Raw genomic sequence first — 22,191 nt, 5'->3', positions numbered from 1 at the left:
TTCGTAGAGTTCCGAGACAGGATTGTGTCGAGGCACAGATCTGGGGAAGCATACCAACCCATTTCTGCAGCATTGAAGGTGTCCAAGAACACAAAGGCCTCCATCACTCTTCAATGGAATAAGTTTGGAACCACCAAGACTCTTCGCCCGGCCAAACTGAACAATCAGGGGAGAAGGGCCTTGGTCAGGGAGGTGACCAAGAACCCGATGGTCACTCTGACAGTGCTCCAGGGTTCCTCTGTGGAGATGGGAGAACCTTCTAGATGAACAACCATCTCTGCAGCACTCCACCAATCAGGCCTTTATGGTAGAATGGCCAGACGGAAGCCACTCCTCAGTAAAAGGCACATGAAAGCCCACTTTGAGTTGGCAAAAGGCATCTAAAGACTCTCAGACCATGAGAAAAAGTTAACTTTCCAATAGAACAACGACCCTTAGCACACAACCAAGACAATGCAGGAGTGGCTTTGGGACAAGCCTCTGAAGGTCTTTGAATGGCCCAGCCAGAGTACGGACTTGAACCCAATCGAACATCTCTGGAGAGACCAGAAAATAGCTGTGCAGCAATGCTCAGCATCCAACCTGACAGAGCTTGAGAGAATCTGCAGAGAAGAATGGGAGAAACTCCCCAAATACAGGTGTGCCAAGCTTGTAGTGTCATACCCAAGAAGACTCGAGGCTGCAATTGCTGCCAAAGGTGCTCCAACAAAGTACTAAGTAAAGGGTCTGAATACTTGTGTTTTTTGTAAATGTCATATTTCAGCTTCATTTTTTAAATACATTTGCAAAAAATTCTAAAAACCTGTTTTTGCTTTGTCATTATGCGGTATTTTGTGTGGATTGGTGAGGAAAGAATACAATTTAATACATTTTAGCATAAGACCGTAACTTAATTAACAAAATTTAGAAAAAGTCAAGTGGTCTGAATACTTTCCGAAGGCACTGTGTATACTGAACAAAAATATAAACGCAACATGTAAAGTGTTGGTCCAATGTTTCATGAGTTGAAATATAAGATCCCATAAATGTTCCATTCACAGAAAAAGCGTATTTCTCTCTAATTTTGTGCACAAATTTGTTTACATCCTGTCAGTGAGCATTTCTCCTTTGCCAAGATAATCCATCCACCTAACATGTGTTGCATATAAAGAAGCTGATTAAACAGCATGATCATTACACAGGTGCACCTTGTGCTGAAGACAATTAAAGGCCACTCTAAAAACACAATGCCACAGATGTCTCAAGTTGAGGGAGTGTGCAATTGGCCTGCTGACTGCAGGAATGTCCACCAGAGCTGTTGTTTTAGAGAATTTGGCAGTACGTCCAACTGGCCTGACAACCACAGACCACGTGTAACCACGCCAGCCCAGGACCTCCATATCTGGCTTCTTTACCTGCGGGATCGTCTGAGACCAGGCACCCGGACTGCTGATGAAACTGAGTATTTCTGTCTTCAATACAGCCCTTTTGTGGGGAAAAATACATTCTGATTGGCGTTCCTGCCCAGTCATGTGAAATCCATAGATTAGGGCCTAATCTATTTATTTAAATTGACTGATGTCCTTATTTGAACTGTAACTCAGTAACATCTCTGAAATTGTTTCATGTTGCATTTCTATTTTTGTACAGTATAGTTCGACTATTTAGACTGTGGTACTTTCTTTGCTTTCAGGACCACAGGGAAGGAGGGGGGGGAGAGGGGGGGTTATGGGGGAGACTTTCAGGACCACAGGGAAGGAGGGGGGTTATGGGGGAGACTTTCAGGACCACAGGGAAGGAGGGGGGAAGAGGGGGGTTATGGGGGAGACTTTCAGGACCACAGGGAAGGAGGGGGGAAGAGGGGGGTTATGGGGGAGACTTTCAGGACCACAGGGAAGGAGGGGGGAAGAGGGGGGTTATGGGGGAGACTTTCAGGACCACAGGGAAGGAGGGGGGAAGAGGGGGGTTATGGGGGAGACTTTCAGGACCACAGGGAAGGAGAGGGGGGAAGAGGGGGGTTATGGGGGAGACTTTCAGGACCACAGGGAAGGAGGGGGGGAGAGGGGGGTTATGGGGGAGACTTTCAGGACCACAGGGAAGGAGGGGGGAAGAGGGGGGTTATGGGGGAGACTTTCAGGACCACAGGGAAGGAGGGGGGAAGAGGGGGGTTATGGGGGAGACTTTCAGGACCACAGGGAAGGAGAGGGGGGGGAAGAGGGGGGTTATGGGGGAGACTTTCAGGACCACAGGGAAGGAGGGGGGAGAGGGGGGTTATGGGGGAGACTTTCAGGACCACAGGGAAGGAGGGGGGAAGAGGGGGGTTATGGGGGAGACTTTCAGGACCACAGGGAAGGAGAGGGGGGAAGAGGGGGGTTATGGGGGAGACTTTCAGGACCACAGGGAAGGAGGGGGGAAGAGGGGGGTTATGGGGGAGACTTTCAGGACCACAGGGAAGGAGGGGGGTTATGGGGGAGACTTTCAGGACCACAGGGAAGGAGGGGGGAAGGGGTGGTACTGGGGGAGACTTGGGGGATGGATGGGTGGTCAGTCAACCTTGGTTGCTGGGCGGGATAGGAAGGGTTGGGAGGTGTGTGGGTTGGTTTCCAGGTGGGGAGGGTGAACGCAGGCAGGGGGATGAGGACTGAGGGGGGAAATGGGTTGAGGTTATCCTTGGAACTATTTTTTTTATCATTTTCTTGTACCTGTAACTGCCCCCTCCTCGAAAAAAACAGAAAATGAAATACAAAGTTGATCACAATGTTTAAAAAAAAAATGAGGCCAAGGTATTGGGTTAAAAGTCAGCTACAAACAAACACGGTTGTAAACATAACAAAGCACCAGGAGAATGAGAGGAACACTGTTGATGAGAGAAACAGAAACATGTACATACTGTCAGACTGTTGTAACTCAAAGCAGTTGTAGTTGAGTCATTGGTTATTTTGGGAAGCCGTCAGCTCTTGGGATGGAGATAGATCTCACTGTTGGCAGATCCACAACAGATGTTGGAAACAAATAGACTTGAGTTGGCAAAAACAGTGAGTTAGTTTGGGACAATGTTTGAAGATCCATATAAAAGCCACACAGTCTCTATTCTGTAACCCTAAAGAGAATAGACAACACGTAGAACTACTACATTTTGAATTGAACAGATTCCTAGTTCTGATTCAGCCCTCCTATTAGTATTGGAGTAGGTTAGTTCAGAACATAGAATATGGGTAATTGATAACTTAACTAACATATTCCCTAACCCCAAAACATAACCCTAACCCTTGACCTCTAACCCCTAACCCCTAACCCTAACCCTAACCCTAACCCCTAACCCTAACCCCTAACCCCTAACCCCAACCCCTAACCCTAACCCCTATCCCCAAACCTAACCCCTAACCCCTAACCCCTAACCCTAACCCTAACCCCTAACCCCTAACCCTAACCCTAACCCTAACCCTAACCCCTAACCCTAACCCTAACCCCTAACCCCTAACCCTAACCCTAACCCCTAACCCCTAACCCTAACCCCTAACCCCTAACCCCAACCCCTAACCCTAACCCCTATCCCCAAACCTAACCCCTAACCCCTAACCCCTAACCCTAACCCTAACCCCTAACCCCTAACCCTAACCCTAACCCTAACCCTAACCCCTAACCCTAACCCTAACCCCTAACCCCAACCCCTAACCCTAACCCCTATCCCCAAACCTAACCCCTAACCCCTAACCCCTAACCCTAACCCTAACCCCTAACCCCTAACCCTAACCCCTATCCCCAAACCTAACCCCTAACCCTAACCCTAACCCTAACCCTAACCCTAACCCCTAACCCTAACCCCTAACCCCTAACCCTAACCCCTAACCCCTAACCTAACCCCTAACCCTAACCCTAACCCCTATCCCCAAACCTAACCCTAACCACTAACCCTAACCCTAACCCCTATCCCCAAACCTAACCCCTAACCTAACCCCTAACCCTAACCCTAACCCCTATCCCCAAACCTAACCCTAACCCCTAACCCTAACCCCTAACCCCAAACCTAACCACTCTAGGTGACTAATTTCAAATCTGACATCTATGTGTATATGAGTGTGTGTGTGAGTGAGTGTGTTATGAATCAGTGTGTGAGTGAGTGTGTGTGTGCGTGTGATTGTGTGCATGTGCATGAGTGTGAGTGCGGGTGTGTGTGCGAGCGTGTGTGCATTCCTGTGTTTGTGTTAGGTAGTGGGGGGGAGGGGCAGATGGTATTTCAGAAATCCTGCAGGCGCGCCTCTTCTCTTCCTTCTACTTTTTGACTTTTTTGGTAGCATTCTCAAGAGAACGAGACTTTCCCACCGAGATGTGCGCCAGACAGAGAGACTTCCCCACCGAGCCGTGCGCCAGACAGACTTCCCCACCGAGCCGTGCGCCAGACAGAGAAACTTCCCCACCGAGCTGTTCATACCCGATCCCTAAAGCAGAGAAGAGAAGACAAGAGCAGTATACAAGCTGCAACCTTTCATCCGTATTGCCTGTTCCCTTCAAGATTGTTTCTGTTATTAAGTTCCGTATGTGGATGAAGGAGTGTTTCCTCGTTGCAGGGGTTTGAACTGTAAGGACTTTAGTCACCTATTGTAGCAGACCACGGGGAGAGCAGAGCTGCTATCCAGGTGTCAGCAGGACTATCACCCTCTTCCTAATCTTCAGGCCTATTGTAGCAGACCAGTGGATGTAACTTCACACGCCAGTCTAAATCAGTAGCAGAGCAGCTCTCTACAACACCATGAAAGGTACGTCCAGTCCAAAGGTACGTCCAGTCCAAAGGTACGTCCAGTCCAAAGGTACGTCCAGTCCAAAGGTACGTCCAGTCCAAAGGTACGTCCAGTCCAAAGGTACGTCCTGTCCAAAGGTACGTCCAGTCCAAAGGTACGTCCAGTCCAAAGGTACGTCCAGTCCAAAGGTACGTCCAGTCCAAAGGTACGTCCAGTCCAAAGGTACGTCCAGTTAACAACAACATGACTGCAACATAATCAATGTTTTCTGTCCTAGATGACCAACTATGTATTATAGCCTACTTCAACACAACATCCTGCAGTAGTTTGGTTGTTATTGGTCAACACAACATCCTGCAGTAGTTTGGTTGTTATTGGTCAACACAACATCCTGCAGTAGTTTGGTTGTTATTGGTCAACACAACATCCTGCAGTAGTTTGGTTGTTATTGGTCAACACAACATCCTGCAGTAGTTTGGTTGTTATTGGTCAACACAACATCCTGCAGTAGTTTGGTTGTTATTGGTCAACACAACATCCTGCAGTAGTTTGGTTGTTATTGGTCAACACAACATCCTGCAGTAGTTTGGTTGTTATTGGTCAACACAACTACCTGCAGTAGTTTGGTTGTTATTGGTCAACATAACATCCTGCAGTAGTTTGGTTGTTATTGGTCAACACAACATCCTGCAGTAGTTTGGTTGTTATTCCTAGCAGACAATGACTACATCAAGCTTGTGACTCTACTAACTTGTTGGATGCATTTGCTGTTTGTTTTGGTTGTGTTCAATTAAGTAATGTGGATGCTACCATGATTATGGATAGTCCTGGATGAATCTTAAATAAGGATGAGTGAGAAAGTTAGAGGCATGAATATCATACCCCCCCAAAAAATGATACCTCCCCTTTTACTGTAATGTTGAGAGATTAACATGTGTTGGGGGTATGATATTTGTGCATCTGTATCTGTAAAAAAAACAAATGCATCCAACAAGTTTGTAGAGTCACGAGCTTGATGTAGTCATTGCGTTCTAGGAATATGGGACAAAATACTACATTTGACTAATTTAATACACCAAAGGAGGCTGTTGGGAGGAGCTATAGGAGGACGAGATCATTGTAATGGCTGGAATGGAATTTAATGGAATGGAATATAACACAAACATATGGAAACCACATGTTTGACTGTACCATTAATGCCATTCCAGCCATTACAATGATCTCGTCCTCCTATAGCTCCTCCCAACAGCCTCCTCTGTAATACACATACAGTAAGTGATTTTGTCCCAACACCTTTGGTCCCCTAAAAGGGAGGGAGGGGGGCTGTGTACAAAAAGTGCTGTAATTTCGAAGCAGTTCAACCGATGTGGATGAAAATGCCCTAAAATGAAAGCTGATAGTCTGGAGTTTAACCTCATAGTCATTGTATCATTTCAAATCCAAAGTGCTGGAGTACAGAGCAAAAACAACAACAAAACATGTGTCACTATCCCAATACCTCTGGAGCTCTCTGTATATCCCACAAGTCCTGCAGTAGTTTACGTGTTATTGATCAACACAACGACATCCCACCAAGTCCTGCAATGCAGTAGTAAGCTAATTGAGGTTTTCTCATCTCGATGCAGGAATGCAGAGAAGTGTTGCTTCTCACATCTGGATCGCATCAGCTGCTTGTGGGGACCAGGTTGAGGGTTGTTTGGAATGCTGTTGCAGAACATTAAACCATTGAGTTAAACGTCATGACGAGAGCAGAAATAACAGACAATAGACATGCTTTAGATGGATAATAGCCTCCCTAGTCAAAATAGTTACTGGCCGTTGTAGTAGGCTAATCAGGAATAATCTACAAATACCTCCCCTTGTTTCTATCTGGGAGCCTCTAATCAGGTTAACTAGCTATACGATCCACTATAAAGCCGTTTAACTGGTCAGGTTCTCAGAAAGCTGCGATGGGAAATACTGACTCAGGATGATATAAAGAAATGAATAGTTCTACTGTATTTTCACTCTGATGTAACTATAAAAAGGTCCAGAACTGAGCCAGGGTTCCCGAACGGTGTGAACAAAGATTCCACTCTACCTGTGTCAAACCAGAGGAATTAACAGAATATAGTATATGCCATTACAGTGACATTGACTCATACATTGTCATTAAAACAAGATATGTTAGGAATTTGTCTATTGTTGTTTCCATGTATTTGTATTTGTAATTATTATGGATCCCCATTAGCCAAGGCAGCAGCTACTCTTCCTGGGGTTTATTATGGATCCCCATTAGTTCCTGCCAAGGCAGCAGCTACTCTTCCTGGGGTTTATTATGGATCCCCATTAGTTCCTGCCAAGGCAGCAGCTACTCTTCCTGGGGTTTATTATGGATCCCCATTAGTTCCTGCCAAGGCAGCAGCTACTCTTCCTGGGGTTTATTATGGATCCCCATTAGTTCCTGCCAAGGCAGCAGCTACTCTTCCTGGGGTCCATCAACATTAAGACAGTTATACCTTTTTTAAAACATTACAATACATTCATAACAGATTTAACAACATATTAAGCGTGTTCACTCAGGTCCCTACTCTACTATCACATATCTACAACACAACATCCATGTGTACGTGTGTGTACAGTGCGTATGTTATTGTGTGTGTACAGTGCGTATGTTATTGTGTGTGTACAGTGCGTATGTTATTGTGTGTGTACAGTGCGTATGTTATTGTGTGTGTACAGTGCGTATGTTATTGTGTGTGTACAGTGCATATGTTATTGTGTGTGTACAGTGCGTATGTTATTGTGTGTGTACAGTGCGTATGTTATTGTGTGTGTACAGTGCGTATGTTATTGTGTGTGTACAGTGCGTATGTTATTGTGTGTGTACAGTGCGTATGTTATTGTGTGTGTACAGTGCGTATGTTATTGTGTGTGTACAGTGCGTATATTATTGTGTGTGTACAGTGCGTATGTTATTGTGTGTGTACAGTGCGTATATTATTGTGTGTGTACAGTGCATATGTTATTGTGTGTGTACAGTGCGTATATTATTGTGTGTGTACAGTGCGTATGTTATTGTGTGTGTACAGTGCGTATATTATTGTGTGTGTACAGTGCATATGTTATCGTTTGTGTATATGTGTCTATGTTTCTGTTAAGTGATTCATTTATACTGTTGTTAATGTGGGTAGTGAATATAGTTAGTAATAATAGTCTACAGGTGTAACGGCTTTCTTCCTGGGATGAAGAAGAGGAGGACCAAACTGCAACGCGGCTAGTGTTCGACATGTTTAATAACAAAAAAGACGATAACGTGAACACTATACAAAAATACAAAATAACAAACGTGAAAACCGAGACAGTCCTATCTGGTGCAGAACACAAAGACAGGAAACAATCACTCACAAACAAACAGTGAAAACAGGCAACCTTAATATGGTTCCCAATCAGAGACAATGACAAACACCTGCCTCTGATTGAGAACCATATTAGGCCAAACAACAAACCCAACATAGAAACACAAAACATAGAATGCCCACCCAGCTCACGTCCTGACCAACTAAACAAAGACTAAACAAAGGAAATAAGGTCAGGAACGTGACAACAGGACAATAAGACCATTCATCACTTAGGTTTTTACCAGTCTATTTTTTATAGTGGAGGGTAATGGTTAGTGGATAGAGTTTTACCAGTCTAGTTTTTATAGTGGAGGGTAATGGTTAGTGGATAGAGTTTTACCAGTCTAGTTTTTATAGTGGAGGGTAATGGTTAGTGGATAGAGTTTTACCAGTCTCGGTTTTACAGTGGAGGGTTAGGGGACTTGACAGTAGTTTTTATAGTGGAGGTTAAGGTTTTGTTGTTAGGGTTAGGGTAGTCAGTCTCCCCTACCCTGTCCTCTCCCACTAGTCAGTCATCCCTACCCTGTCCTCTCTCACTAGTCAGTCACCCCTACCCTGTCCTCTCTCACTAGTCAGTCATCCCTACCCTGTCCTCTCTCACTAGTCAGTCCCCCCTACCCTGTCCTCTCCCACTAGTCAGTCATCCCTACCCTGTCCTCTCTCACTAGTCAGTCACCCCTACCCTGTCCTCTCCAACTAGTCAGTCACCCCTACTCTGTCCTCTCCAACTAGTCAGTCTCCCCTATCCTTTCCTCTCCCACTAGTCAGTCCCCCCTACCCTGTCCTCTCTCACTAGTCAGTCCCCCCTACCCTGTCCTCTCCAACTAGTCAGTCACCCCTACCCTGTCCTCTCCAACTAGTCAGTCTCCCCTACCCTTTCCTCTCCCACTAGTCAGTCTCCCCTACCCTGTCCTCTCTCACTAGTCAGTCCCCCCTACCCTGTCCTCTCCCACTAGTCAGTCTCCCCTACCCTTTCCTCTCTCACTAGTCAGTCATCCCTACCCTGTCCTCTCTCACTAGTCAGTCCCCCCTACCCTGTCCTCTCCCACTAGTCAGTCATCCCTACCCTGTCCTCTCTCACTAGTCAGTCCCCCCTACCCTGTCCTCTCCAACTAGTCAGTCACCCCTACCCTGTCCTCTCCAACTAGTCAGTCTCCCCTATCCTTTCCTCTCCCACTAGTCAGTCCCCCCTACCCTGTCCTCTCTCACTAGTCAGTCCCCCCTACCCTGTCCTCTCCAACTAGTCAGTCACCCCTACCCTGTCCTCTCCAACTAGTCAGGCTCCCCTACCCTTTCCTCTCCCACTAGTCAGTCTCCCCTACCCTGTCCTCTCTCACTAGTCAGTCCCCCCTACCCTGTCCTCTCCCACTAGTCAGTCTCCCCTACCCTTTCCTCTCTCACTAGTCAGTCACCCCTACCCTGTCCTCTCCCACTAGTCAGTCACCCCTACCCTGTCCTCTCCAACTAGTCAGCCCCCCCTACCCTGTCCTCTCCAACTAGTCAGTCACCCCTACCCTGTCCTCTCCAACTAGTCAGTCACCCCTACCCTGTCCTCTCCAACTAGTCAGTCACCCCTACCCTGTCCTCTTCCACTAGTTAGTCACCCCTACCCTGTCCTCTCTCACTAGTCAGTCTCCCCTACCCTTTCCTCTCTCACTAGTCAGTCACCCCTATTATGTCCTCTCCCACTAGTCAGTCACCCCTACCCTGTCCTCTCCAACTAGTCAGTCCCCCCTACCCTGTCCTCTCCCACTAGTCAGTCCCCCCTACCCTGTCCTCTCCCACTAGTCAGTCCCCCCTACCCTGTCCTCTCCCACTAGTCAGTCCCCCCTACCCTGTCCTCTCCCACTAGTCAGTCCCCCCTTACCCTGTCCTCTCCCACTAGTCAGTCCCCCTACCCTGTCCTCTCCCACTAGTCAGTCCCCCCTACCCTGTCCTCTCCCACTAGTCAGTCCCCCCTACCCTGTCCTCTCCCACTAGTCAGTCCCCCCTACCCTGTCCTCTCCCACTAGTCAGTCCCCCCTACCCTGTCCTCTCCCACTAGTCAGTCCCCCCTACCCTGTCCTCTCCCACTAGTCAGTCCCCCCTACCCTGTCCTCTCCAACTAGTCAGTCCCCCCTACCCTGTCCTCTCCAACTAGTCAGTCCCTACCCTGTCCTCTCCAACTAGTCAGTCTCCCCTACCCTGTCCTCTCCAACTAGTCAGTCTCCCCTACCCTGTCCTCTCCAACTAGTCAGTCTCCCCTACCCTGTCCTCTCCAACTAGTCAGTCCCCCCTACCCTTTCCTCTCTCACTAGTCAGTCTCCCCTACCCTGTCCTCTCCAACTAGTCAGTCTCCCCTACCCTGTCCTCTCCCACTAGTCAGTCTCCCCTACCCTGTCCTCTCCAACTAGTCAGTCCCTACCCTGTCCTCTCCAACTAGTCAGTCTCCCCTACCCTGTCCTCTCCAACTAGTCAGTCCCTACCCTGTCCTCTCCCACTAGTCAGTCATCCCTACCCTGTCCTCTCCAACTAGTCAGTCCCTACCCTGTCCTCTCCAACTAGTCAGTCTCCCCTACCCTTTCCTCTCCAACTAGTCAGTCCCTACCCTGTCCTCTCCCACTAGTCAGTCACCCCTATTATGTCCTCTCCCACTAGTCAGTCACCCCTACCCTGTCCTCTCCCACTAGTCAGTCACCCCTACCCTGTCCTCTCCCACTAGTCAGTCACCCCTATTATGTCCTCTCCCACTAGTCAGTCACCCCTACCCTGTCCTCTCCCACTAGTCAGTCACCCCTACCATGTCCTCTCCCACTAGTCAGTCACCCCTACCATGTCCTCTCCCACTAGTCAGTCCCCCCTACCCTGTCCTCTCCAACTAGTCAGTCCCCCCTACCCTGTCCTCTCCCACTAGTCAGTCACCCCTACCCTGTCCTCTCCCACTAGTCAGTCCCCCCTACCCTGTCCTCTCCCACTAGTCAGTCTCCCCTACCCTGTCCTCTCCAACTAGTCAGTCCCCCCTACCCTGTCCTCTCCCACTAGTCAGTCCCCCCTACCCTGTCCTCTCCAACTAGTCAGTCTCCCCTACCCTGTCCTCTCCCACTAGTCAGTCTCCCCTACCCTGTCCTCTCCAACTAGTCAGTCCCTACCCTGTCCTCTCCAACTAGTCAGTCCCTACCCTGTCCTCTCCAACTAGTCAGTCTCCCCTACCCTTTCCTCTCCAACTAGTCAGTCCCTACCATGTCCTCTCCCACTAGTCAGTCCCCCCTACCCTGTCCTCTCCCACTAGTCAGTCCCCCCTACCCTGTCCTCTCCAACTAGTCAGTCTCCCCTACCCTGTCCTCTCCCACTAGTCAGTCTCCCCTACCCTGTCCTCTCCAACTAGTCAGTCCCTACCCTGTCCTCTCCCACTAGTCAGTCATCCCTACCCTGTCCTCTCCAACTAGTCAGTCCCTACCCTGTCCTCTCCAACTAGTCAGTCTCCCCTACCCTTTCCTCTCCAACTAGTCAGTCCCTACCATGTCCTCTCCCACTAGTCAGTCCCCCCTACCCTGTCCTCTCCCACTTGTCAGTCACCCCTATTATGTCCTCTCCCACTAGTCAGTCACCCCTACCCTGTCCTCTCCCACTAGTCAGTCACCCCTACCCTGTCCTCTCCCACTAGTCAGTCTCACCTACCCTGTCCTCTCCCACTAGTCAGTCCCCCCTACCCTGTCCTCTCCCACTAGTCAGTCTCCCCTACCCTGTCCTCTCCAACTAGTCAGTCCCCCCTACCCTGTCCTCTCCCACTAGTCAGTCCCCCCTACCCTGTCCTCTCCAACTAGTCAGTCCCCCCTACCCTTTCCTCTCCCACTAGTCAGTCCCCCCTACCCTGTCCTCTCCCACTAGTCAGTCACCCCTACCCTGTCCTCTCCCACTAGTCAGTCTCCCCTACCCTGTCCTCTCCAACTAGTCAGTCCCCCCTACCCTGTCCTCTCCCACTAGTCAGTCCCCCCTACCCTGTCCTCTCCCACTAGTCAGTCCCCCCTACCCTGTCCTCTCCCACTAGTCAGTCCCCCCTACCCTGTCCTCTCCAACTAGTCAGGCCCCCCTACCCTTTCCTCTCCCACTAGTCAGTCCCCCCTACCCTGTCCTCTCCCACTAGTCAGTCACCCCTACCCTGTCCTCTCCCACTAGTCAGTCACCCCTATTATGTCCTCTCTCACTAGTCAGTCACCCCTATTATGTCCTCTCCCACTAGTCAGTCACCCCTACCATGTCCTCTCCCACTAGTCAGTCACCCCTACCCTGTCCTCTCCCACTAGTCAGTCACCCCTACCCTTTCCTCTCCCACTAGTCAGTCACCCCTACCCTGTCCTCTCCAACTAGTCAGTCACCCCTATCATGTCCTCTCCCACTAGTCAGTCACCCCTACCCTGTCCTCTCCCACTAGTCAGTCCCCCCTACCCTGTCCTCTCCCACTAGTCAGTCCCCCCTACCCTGTCCTCTCCCACTAGTCAGTCCCCCCTACCCTGTCCTCTCCCACTAGTCAGTCACCCCTATTATGTCCTCTCCCACTAGTCAGTCATCCCTACCCTGTCCTCTCCCACTAGTCAGTCACCCCTACCCTGTCCTCTCCCACTAGTCAGTCCCCCCTACCCTGTCCTCTCCAACTAGTCAGTCACCCCTACCCTGTCCTCTCCCACTAGTCAGTCACCCCTACCCTATCCTCTCCCACTAGTCAGTCTCCCCTACCCTGTCCTCTCCCACTAGTCAGTCTCCCCTACCCTGTCCTCTCCCACTAGTCAGTCACCCCTACCCTGTCCTCTCCAACTAGTCAGTCCCCCCTACCCTTTCCTCTTCCACTAGTCAGTCACCCCTACCCTGTCCTCTCTCACTAGTCAGTCTCCCCTACCCTGTCCTCTCCCACTAGTCAGTCACCCCTACCATGTCCTCTCCCACTAGTCAGTCCCCCCTACCCTGTCCTCTCCCACTAGTCAGTCACCCCTACCCTGTCCTCTCCCACTAGTCAGTCACCCCTACCCTGTCCTCTCCCACTAGTCAGTCTCACCTACCCTGTCCTCTCCCACTAGTCAGTCCCCCCTACCCTGTCCTCTCCCACTAGTCAGTCACCCCTACCCTGTCCTCTCCCACTAGTCAGTCTCCCCTACCCTGTCCTCTCCCACTAGTCAGTCTCACCTACCCTGTCCTCTCCCACTAGTCAGTCACCCCTACCATGTCCTCTCCCACTAGTCAGTCCCCCCTACCCTGTCCTCTCCCACTAGTCAGTCACCCCTACCCTGTCCTCTCCCACTAGTCAGTCCTCCCTACCCTGTCCTCTCCCACTAGTCAGTCCCCCCTACCCTGTCCTCTCCCACTAGTCAGTCTCCCCTACCCTGTCCTCTCCAACTAGTCAGTCTCCCCTACCCTGTCCTCTCCCACTAGTCAGTCCCCCCTACCCTGTCCTCTCCAACTAGTCAGTCCCCCCTACCCTTTCCTCTCCCACTAGTCAGTCCCCCCTACCCTGTCCTCTCCCACTAGTCAGTCACCCCTACCCTGTCCTCTCCCACTAGTCAGTCTCCCCTACCCTGTCCTCTCCAACTAGTCAGTCCTCCCTACCCTGTCCTCTCCCACTAGTCAGTCCCCCCTACCCTGTCCTCTCCCACTAGTCAGTCTCCCCTACCCTGTCCTCTCCAACTAGTCAGTCCCCCCTACCCTGTCCTCTCCCACTAGTCAGTCCCCCCTACCCTGTCCTCTCCAACTAGTCAGGCCACCCTACCCTTTCCTCTCCCACTAGTCAGTCCCCCCTACCCTGTCCTCTCCCACTAGTCAGTCACCCCTACCCTGTCCTCTCCCACTAGTCAGTCACCCCTATTATGTCCTCTCTCACTAGTCAGTCACCCCTATTATGTCCTCTCCCACTAGTCAGTCACCCCTACCATGTCCTCTCCCACTAGTCAGTCACCCCTACCCTGTCCTCTCCCACTAGTCAGTCACCCATACCCTTTCCTCTCCCACTAGTCAGTCACCCCTACCCTGTCCTCTCCAACTAGTCAGTCACCCCTATCATGTCCTCTCCCACTAGTCAGTCACCCCTACCCTGTCCTCTCCCACTAGTCAGTCCCCCCTACCCTGTCCTCTCCCACTAGTCAGTCCCCCCTACCCTGTCCTCTCCCACTAGTCAGTCCCCCCTACCCTGTCCTCTCCCACTAGTCAGTCACCCCTATTATGTCCTCTCCCACTAGTCAGTCAACCCTACCCTGTCCTCTCCCACTAGTCAGTCACCCCTACCCTGTCCTCTCCCACTAGTCAGTCCCCCCTACCCTGTCCTCTCCAACTAGTCAGTCACCCCTACCCTGTCCTCTCCCACTAGTCAGTCTCCCCTACCCTGTCCTCTCCCACTAGTCAGTCTCCCCTACCCTGTCCTCTCCCACTAGTCAGTCTCCCCTACCCTGTCCTCTCCCACTAGTCAGTCCCCCCTACCCTTTCCTCTTCCACTAGTCAGTCACCCCTACCCTGTCCTCTCTCACTAGTCAGTCTCCCCTACCCTGTCCTCTCCCACTAGTCAGTCACCCCTACCATGTCCTCTCCCACTAGTCAGTCCCCCCTACCCTGTCCTCTCCCACTAGTCAGTCACCCCTACCCTGTCCTCTCCCACTAGTCAGTCACCCCTACCCTGTCCTCTCCCACTAGTCAGTCTCACCTACCCTGTCCTCTCCCACTAGTCAGTCCCCCCTACCCTGTCCTCTCCCACTAGTCAGTCACCCCTACCCTGTCCTCTCCCACTAGTCAGTCTCCCCTACCCTGTCCTCTCCCACTAGTCAGTCTCACCTACCCTGTCCTCTCCCACTAGTCAGTCACCCCTACCATGTCCTCTCCCACTAGTCAGTCCCCCCTACCCTGTCCTCTCCCACTAGTCAGTCACCCCTACCCTGTCCTCTCCCACTAGTCAGTCCTCCCTACCCTGTCCTCTCCAACTAGTCAGTCACCCCTACCCTGTCCTCTCCCACTAGTCAGTCTCCCCTACCCTGTCCTCTCCCACTAGTCAGTCACCCCTACCCTTTCCTCCCCCACTAGTCAGTCACCCCTATTATGTCCTCTCCCACTAGTCAGTCACCCCTACCCTTTCCTCCCCCACTAGTCAGTCACCCCTACCATGTCCTCTCCCACTAGTCAGTCACCCCTACCCTTTCCTCCCCCACTAGTCAGTCACCCCTACCATGTCCTCTCCCACTAGTCAGTCCCCCCTACCCTGTCCTCTCCCACTAGTCAGTCCCCCCTACCCTGTCCTCTCCCACTAGTCAGTCTCCCCTACCCTGTCCTCTCCAACTAGTCAGTCTCCCCTACCCTGTCCTCTCCCACTAGTCAGTCCCCCCTACCCTGTCCTCTCCAACTAGTCAGTCCCCCCTACCCTTTCCTCTCCCACTAGTCAGTCCCCCCTACCCTGTCCTCTCCCACTAGTCAGTCACCCCTACCCTGTCCTCTCCCACTAGTCAGTCACCCCTACCCTGTCCTCTCCAACTAGTCAGTCCCCCCTACCCTGTCCTCTCCCACTAGTCAGTCACCCCTACCCTGTCCTCTCCCACTAGTCAGTCTCCCCTACCCTGTCCTCTCCCACTAGTCAGTCTCCCCTACCCTGTCCTCTCCCACTAGTCAGTCACCCCTACCCTGTCCTCTCCAACTAGTCAGTCCCCCCTACCCTTTCCTCTTCCACTAGTCAGTCACCCCTACCCTGTCCTCTCTCACTAGTCAGTCTCCCCTACCATGTCCTCTCCAACTAGTCAGTCACCCCTACCATGTCCTCTCTCACTAGTCAGTCCCCCCTACCCTTTCCTCTCCAACTAGTCAGTCACCCCTAACATGTCCTCTCCAACTAGTCAGTCACCCCTACCATGTCCTCTCTCACTAGTCAGTCCCCCCTACCCTTTCCTCTCCAACTAGTCAGTCACCCCTACCATGTCCTCTCCCACTAGTCAGTCATCCCTACCCTTTCCTCCCCCACTAGTCAGTCACCCCTACCATGTCCTCTCTCACTAGTCAGTCCCCCCTACCCTTTCCTCTCCAACTAGTCAGTCACCCCTACCCTGTCCTCTCCAACTAGTCAGTCACCCCTACCATGTCCTCTCTCACTAGTCAGTCACCCCTACCCTTTCCTCTCCAACTAGTCAGTCACCCCTACCATGTCCTCTCCCACTAGTCAGTCATCCCTACCCTTTCCTCCCCCACTAGTCAGTCACCCCTACCATGTCCTCTCCCACTAGTCAGTCCCCCCTACCCTTTCCTCTCCAACTAGTCAGTCACCCCTACCATGTCCTCTCCCACTAGTCAGTCCCCCCTACCCTTTCCTCTCCCACTAGTCAGTCACCCCTACCCTTTCCTCCCCCACTAGTCAGTCACCCCTATTATGTCCTCTCCCACTAGTCAGTCACCCCTACCCTTTCCTCCCCCACTAGTCAGTCACCCCTACCATGTCCTCTCCCACTAGTCAGTCACCCCTACCCTTTCCTCCCCCACTAGTCAGTCACCCCTACCATGTCCTCTCCCACTAGTCAGTCCCCCCTACCCTGTCCTCTCCCACTAGTCAGTCACCCCTACCATGTCCTCTCCCACTAGTCAGTCTCCCCTACCCTTTCCTCTCCCACTAGTCAGTCTCCCCTACCCTGTCCTCTCCCACTAGTCAGTCACCCCTACCCTGTCCTCTCCAACTAGTCAGTCACCCCTACCCTGTCCTCTCCCACTAGTCAGTCACCCTTACCCTGTCCTCTCCCACTAGTCAGTCATCCCTACCCTGTCCTCTCCCACTAGTCAGTCACCCCTACCCTGTCCTCTCCAACTAGTCAGTCCCCCCTACCCTGTCCTCTCCAACTAGTCAGTCACCCCTACCATGTCCTCTCCCACTAGTCAGTCACCCCTACCCTGTCCTCTCCAACTAGTCAGTCTCCCCTGTCCTCTCCAACTAGTCAGTCACCCCTACCATGTCCTCTCCCACTAGTCAGTCTCCCCTACCCTGTCCTCTCCCACTAGTCAGTCACCCCTACCATGTCCTCTCCCACTAGTCAGTCTCCCCTACCCTTTCCTCTCCCACTAGTCAGTCCCCCCTACCCTGTCCTCTCCCACTAGTCAGTCACCCCTACCATGTCCTCTCCCACTAGTCAGTCACCCCTACCCTGTCCTCTCCCACTAGTCAGTCCCCCCTACCCTGTCCTCTCCCACTAGTCAGTCATCCATACCCTGTCCTCTCCCACTAGTCAGTCATCCCTACCCTGTCCTCTCCCACTAGTCAGTCATCCCTACCCTGTCCTCTCCCACTAGTCAGTCACCCCTACCCTGTCCTCTCCCACTAGTCAGTCACCCCTACCCTGTCCTCTCCCACTAGTCAGTCCCCCCTACCCTGTCCTCTCCCACTAGTCAGTCACCCCTACCCTGTCCTCTCCCACTAGTCAGTCACCCCTACCCTGTCCTCTCCCACTAGTCAGTCACCCCTACCCTGTCCTCTCCCACTAGTCAGTCACCCCTACCCTGTCCTCTCCCACTAGTCAGTCACCCCTACCCTTTCCTCTCCCACTAGTCAGTCACCCCTACCCTGTCCTCTCCCACTAGTCAGTCTCCCCTACCCTGTCCTCTCCCACTAGTCAGTCCCCCCTACCCTGTCCTCTCCCACTAGTCAGTCACCCCTACCATGTCCTCTCCCACTAGTCAGTCACCCCTACCCTGTCCTCTCCCACTAGTCAGTCACCCCTACCCTGTCCTCTCCCACTAGTCAGTCACCCCTACCCTGTCCTCTCCAACTAGTCAGTCACCCCTACCCTGTCCTCTCCCACTAGTCAGTCCCCCCTACCCTGTCCTCTTCCACTAGTCAGTCACCCCTACCCTGTCCTCTCCCACTAGTCAGTCACCCCTACCATGTCCTCTCCCACTAGTCAGTCCCCCCTACCCTTTCCTCTCCAACTAGTCAGTCACCCCTACCATGTCCTCTCCCACTAGTCAGTCCCCCCTACCCTTTCCTCTCCCACTAGTCAGTCACCCCTACCCTTTCCTCTCCCACTAGTCAGTCACCCCTACCATGTCCTCTCCCACTAGTCAGTCACCCCTACCCTGTCCTCTCCCACTAGTCAGTCCCCCCTACCCTGTCCTCTCCCACTAGTCAGTCACCCCTACCCTGTCCTCTCCAACTAGTCAGTCACCCCTACCCTGTCCTCTCCCACTAGTCAGTCACCCCTACCCTGTCCTCTCCCACTAGTCAGTCACCCCTACCCTGTCCTCTCCCACTAGTCAGTCACCCCTACCCTGTCCTCTCCAACTAGTCAGTCACCCCTACCCTGTCCTCTCCCACTAGTCAGTCACCCCTACCATGTCCTCTCCCACTAGTCAGTCACCCCTACCCTGTCCTCTCCCACTAGTCAGTCACCCCTACCCTGTCCTCTCCCACTAGTCAGTCACCCCTACCCTGTCCTCTCCCACTAGTCAGTCACCCCTACCCTGTCCTCTCCCACTAGTCAGTCACCCCTACCCTGTCCTCTCCCACTAGTCAGTCACCCCTACCCTGTCCTCTCCCACTAGTCAGTCACCCCTACCCTGTCCTCTCCCACTAGTCAGTCACCCCTACCCTGTCCTCTCCCACTAGTCAGTCACCCCTACCCTGTCCTCTCCCACTAGTCAGTCACCCCTACCCTGTCCTCTCCCACTAGTCAGTCTCCCCTACCCTTTCCTCTCTCACTAGTCAGTCACCCCTACCCTGTCCTCTCCCACTAGTCAGTCTCCCCTACCCTGTCCTCTCCCACTAGTCAGTCCCCCCTACCCTGTCCTCTCCCACTAGTCAGTCACCCCTATTATGTCCTCTCCCACTAGTCAGTCCCCCCTACCCTGTCCTCTCCCACTAGTCAGTCACCCCTACCATGTCCTCTCCCACTAGTCAGTCACCCCTACCCTGTCCTCTCCAACTAGTCAGTCACCCCTACCCTGTCCTCTCCCACTAGTCAGTCCCCCCTACCCTGTCCTCTTCCACTAGTCAGTCACCCCTACCCTTTCCTCCCCCACTAGTCAGTCACCCCTACCATGTCCTCTCCCACTAGTCAGTCCCCCCTACCCTTTCCTCTCCAACTAGTCAGTCACCCCTACCATGTCCTCTCCCACTAGTCAGTCCCCCCTACCCTTTCCTCTCCCACTAGTCAGTCACCCCTACCCTTTCCTCCCCCACTAGTCAGTCACCCCTATTATGTCCTCTCCCACTAGTCAGTCACCCCTACCCTTTCCTCCCCCACTAGTCAGTCACCCCTACCCTGTCCTCTCCCACTAGTCAGTCACCCCTACCCTGTCCTCTCCAACTAGTCAGTCACCCCTACCATGTCCTCTCCCACTAGTCAGTCACCCCTACCCTGTCCTCTCCCACTAGTCAGTCACCCCTACCCTGTCCTCTCCCACTAGTCAGTCATCCCTACCCTGTCCTCTCCCACTAGTCAGTCACCCCTACCCTGTCCTCTCCAACTAGTCAGTCACCCCTACCATGTCCTCTCCAACTAGTCAGTCCCTACCCTGTCCTCTCCCACTAGTCAGTCACCCCTATTATGTCCTCTCCCACTAGTCAGTCACCCCTACCCTGTCCTCTCCCACTAGTCAGTCACCCCTACCCTGTCCTCTCCCACTAGTCAGTCACCCCTACCATGTCCTCTCCCACTAGTCAGTCTCCCCTACCCTGTCCTCTCCCACTAGTCAGTCACCCCTACCATGTCCTCTCCCACTAGTCAGTCTCCCCTACCCTTTCCTCTCCCACTAGTCAGTCACCCCTAACATGTCCTCTCCCACTAGTCAGTCTCCCCTACCCTTTCCTCTCCCACTAGTCAGTCACCCCTACCCTTTCCTCTCCCACTAGTCAGTCACCCCTACCATGTCCTCTCCCACTAGTCAGTCTCCCCTACCCTTTCCTCTCCCACTAGTCAGTCTCCCCTACCCTTTCCTCTCCCACTAGTCAGTCTCCCCTACCCTTTCCTCTCCCACTAGTCAGTCACCCCTACCCTTTCCTCTCCCACTAGTCAGTCACCCCTAACATGTCCTCTCCCACTAGTCAGTCACCCCTACCCTGTCCTCTCCCACTAGTCAGTCACCCCTACCATGTCCTCTCCCACTAGTCAGTCTCCCCTACCCTTTCCTCTCCCACTAGTCAGTCACCCCTACCATGTCCTCTCCCACTAGTCAGTCTCCCCTACCCTTTCCTCTCCCACTAGTCAGTCACCCCTACCCTTTCCTCTCCCACTAGTCAGTCACCCCTAACATGTCCTCTCCCACTAGTCAGTCACCCCTACCCTTTCCTCTCCAACTAGTCAGTCACCCCTACCATGTCCTCTCCCACTAGTCAGTCACCCCTACCCTGTCCTCTCCCACTAGTCAGTCACCCCTACCCTGTCCTCTCCCACTAGTCAGTCACCCCTACCATGTCCTCTCCCACTAGTCAGTCACCCCTACCCTGTCCTCTCCCACTAGTCAGTCACCCCTACCCTGTCCTCTCCCACTAGTCAGTCACCCCTACCATGTCCTCTCCCACTAGTCAGTCACCCCTACCATGTCCTCTCCCACTAGTCAGTCCCCCCTACCCTGTCCTCTCCAACTAGTCAGTCTCCCCTACCCTTTCCTCTCCCACTAGTCAGTCACCCCTACCCTGTCCTCTCCCACTAGTCAGTCTCCCCTACCCTTTCCTCCCCCACTAGTCAGTCCCCCCTACCCTGTCCTCTCCCACTAGTCAGTCCCCCCTACCCTGTCCTCTCCCACTAGTCAGTCACCCCTACCATGTCCTCTCCCACTAGTCAGTCCCCCCTACCCTGTCCTCTCCCACTAGTCAGTCACCCCTACCCTGTCCTCTCCCACTAGTCAGTCTCCCCTACCCTTTCCTCCCCCACTAGTCAGTCCCCCCTACCCTGTCCTCTCCCACTAGTCAGTCCCCCCTACCCTGTCCTCTCCCACTAGTCAGTCCCCCCTACCCTTTCCTCTCCCACTAGTCAGTCACCCCTATTATGTCCTCTCCCACTAGTCAGTCTCCCCTACCCTTTCCTCTCCCACTAGTCAGTCACCCCTACCCTTTCCTCTCCCACTAGTCAGTCACCCCTACCCTGTCCTCTCCCACTAGTCAGTCACCCCTACCCTGTCCTCTCCCACTAGTCAGTCACTCCTACCCTGTCCTCTCCCACTAGTCAGTCCCCCCTACCATGTCCTCTCCCACTAGTCAGTCCCCCCTACCCTTTCCTCTCCCACTAGTCAGTCACCCCTATTATGTCCTCTCCCACTAGTCAGTCACCCCTACCCTGTCCTCTTCCACTAGTCAGTCTCCCCTACCCTTTCCTCTCCCACTAGTCAGTCACCCCTACCCTTTCCTCTCCCACTAGTCAGTCACCCCTACCCTGTCCTCTCCAACTAGTCAGTCACCCCTACCATGTCCTCTCCCACTAGTCAGTCCCCCCTACCCTTTCCTCTCCCACTAGTCAGTCACCCCTACCCTGTCCTCTCCAACTAGTCAGTCACCCCTACCATGTCCTCTCCCACTAGTCAGTCTCCCCTACCCTTTCCTCTCCCACTAGTCAGTCACCCCTACCCTTTCCTCTCCCACTAGTCAGTCACCCCTACCCTGTCTTCTCCAACTAGTCAGTCACCCCTACCATGTCCTCTCCCACTAGTCAGTCACCCCTACCATGTCCTCTCCCACTAGTCAGTCACCCCTACCATGTCCTCTCCCACTAGTCAGTCACCCCTACCCTGTCCTCTCCCACTAGTCAGTCCCCCCTACCCTGTCCTCTCCCACTAGTCAGTCATCCCTACCCTGTCCTCTCCCACTAGTCAGTCCCCCCTACCCTGTCCTCTCCCACTAGTCAGTCATCCCTACCCTTTCCTCTCCCACTAGTCAGTCACCCCTACCCTGTCCTCTCCAACTAGTCAGTCACCCCTACCCTGTCCTCTCCCACTAGTCAGTCCCCCCTACCCTGTCCTCTCCCACTAGTCAGTCCCCCCTACCCTGTCCTCTCCCACTAGTCAGTCCCCCCTACCCTGTCCTCTCCCACTAGTCAGTCATCCCTACCCTGTCCTCTTCCACTAGTCAGTCTCACCTACCTTGTAAACAGGTCTGAGGTCTGTTGTGGTGCCTGTTATTTAAA

General features: G+C 52.8%; 1 protein-coding gene across 1 annotated transcript in view; it reads left to right on the top strand.

Moving 5' to 3' along the window:
* Positions 1–4,198: 4,198 nt before the first annotated feature.
* Positions 4,199–22,191, top strand: part of colec12 (collectin sub-family member 12) — an 80,132-nt gene continuing 62,139 nt past the window's right edge. The window contains exon 1 of the mRNA XM_071360624.1: positions 4,199–4,736. Within this exon, the coding sequence (XP_071216725.1) occupies positions 4,730–4,736 (7 nt within the window). The 5' untranslated portion in view covers positions 4,199–4,729. The remainder of the gene's footprint in view (positions 4,737–22,191) is intronic.

Source organism: Salvelinus alpinus, chromosome 23, assembly GCF_045679555.1.
Source record: "Salvelinus alpinus chromosome 23, SLU_Salpinus.1, whole genome shotgun sequence".
In the NCBI taxonomy this organism is placed as follows: domain Eukaryota; kingdom Metazoa; phylum Chordata; class Actinopteri; order Salmoniformes; family Salmonidae; genus Salvelinus; species Salvelinus alpinus.
The sequence above is the reverse complement of the archived record's forward strand: the minus strand, read 5'-3'. Positions and strand labels throughout refer to the sequence as shown.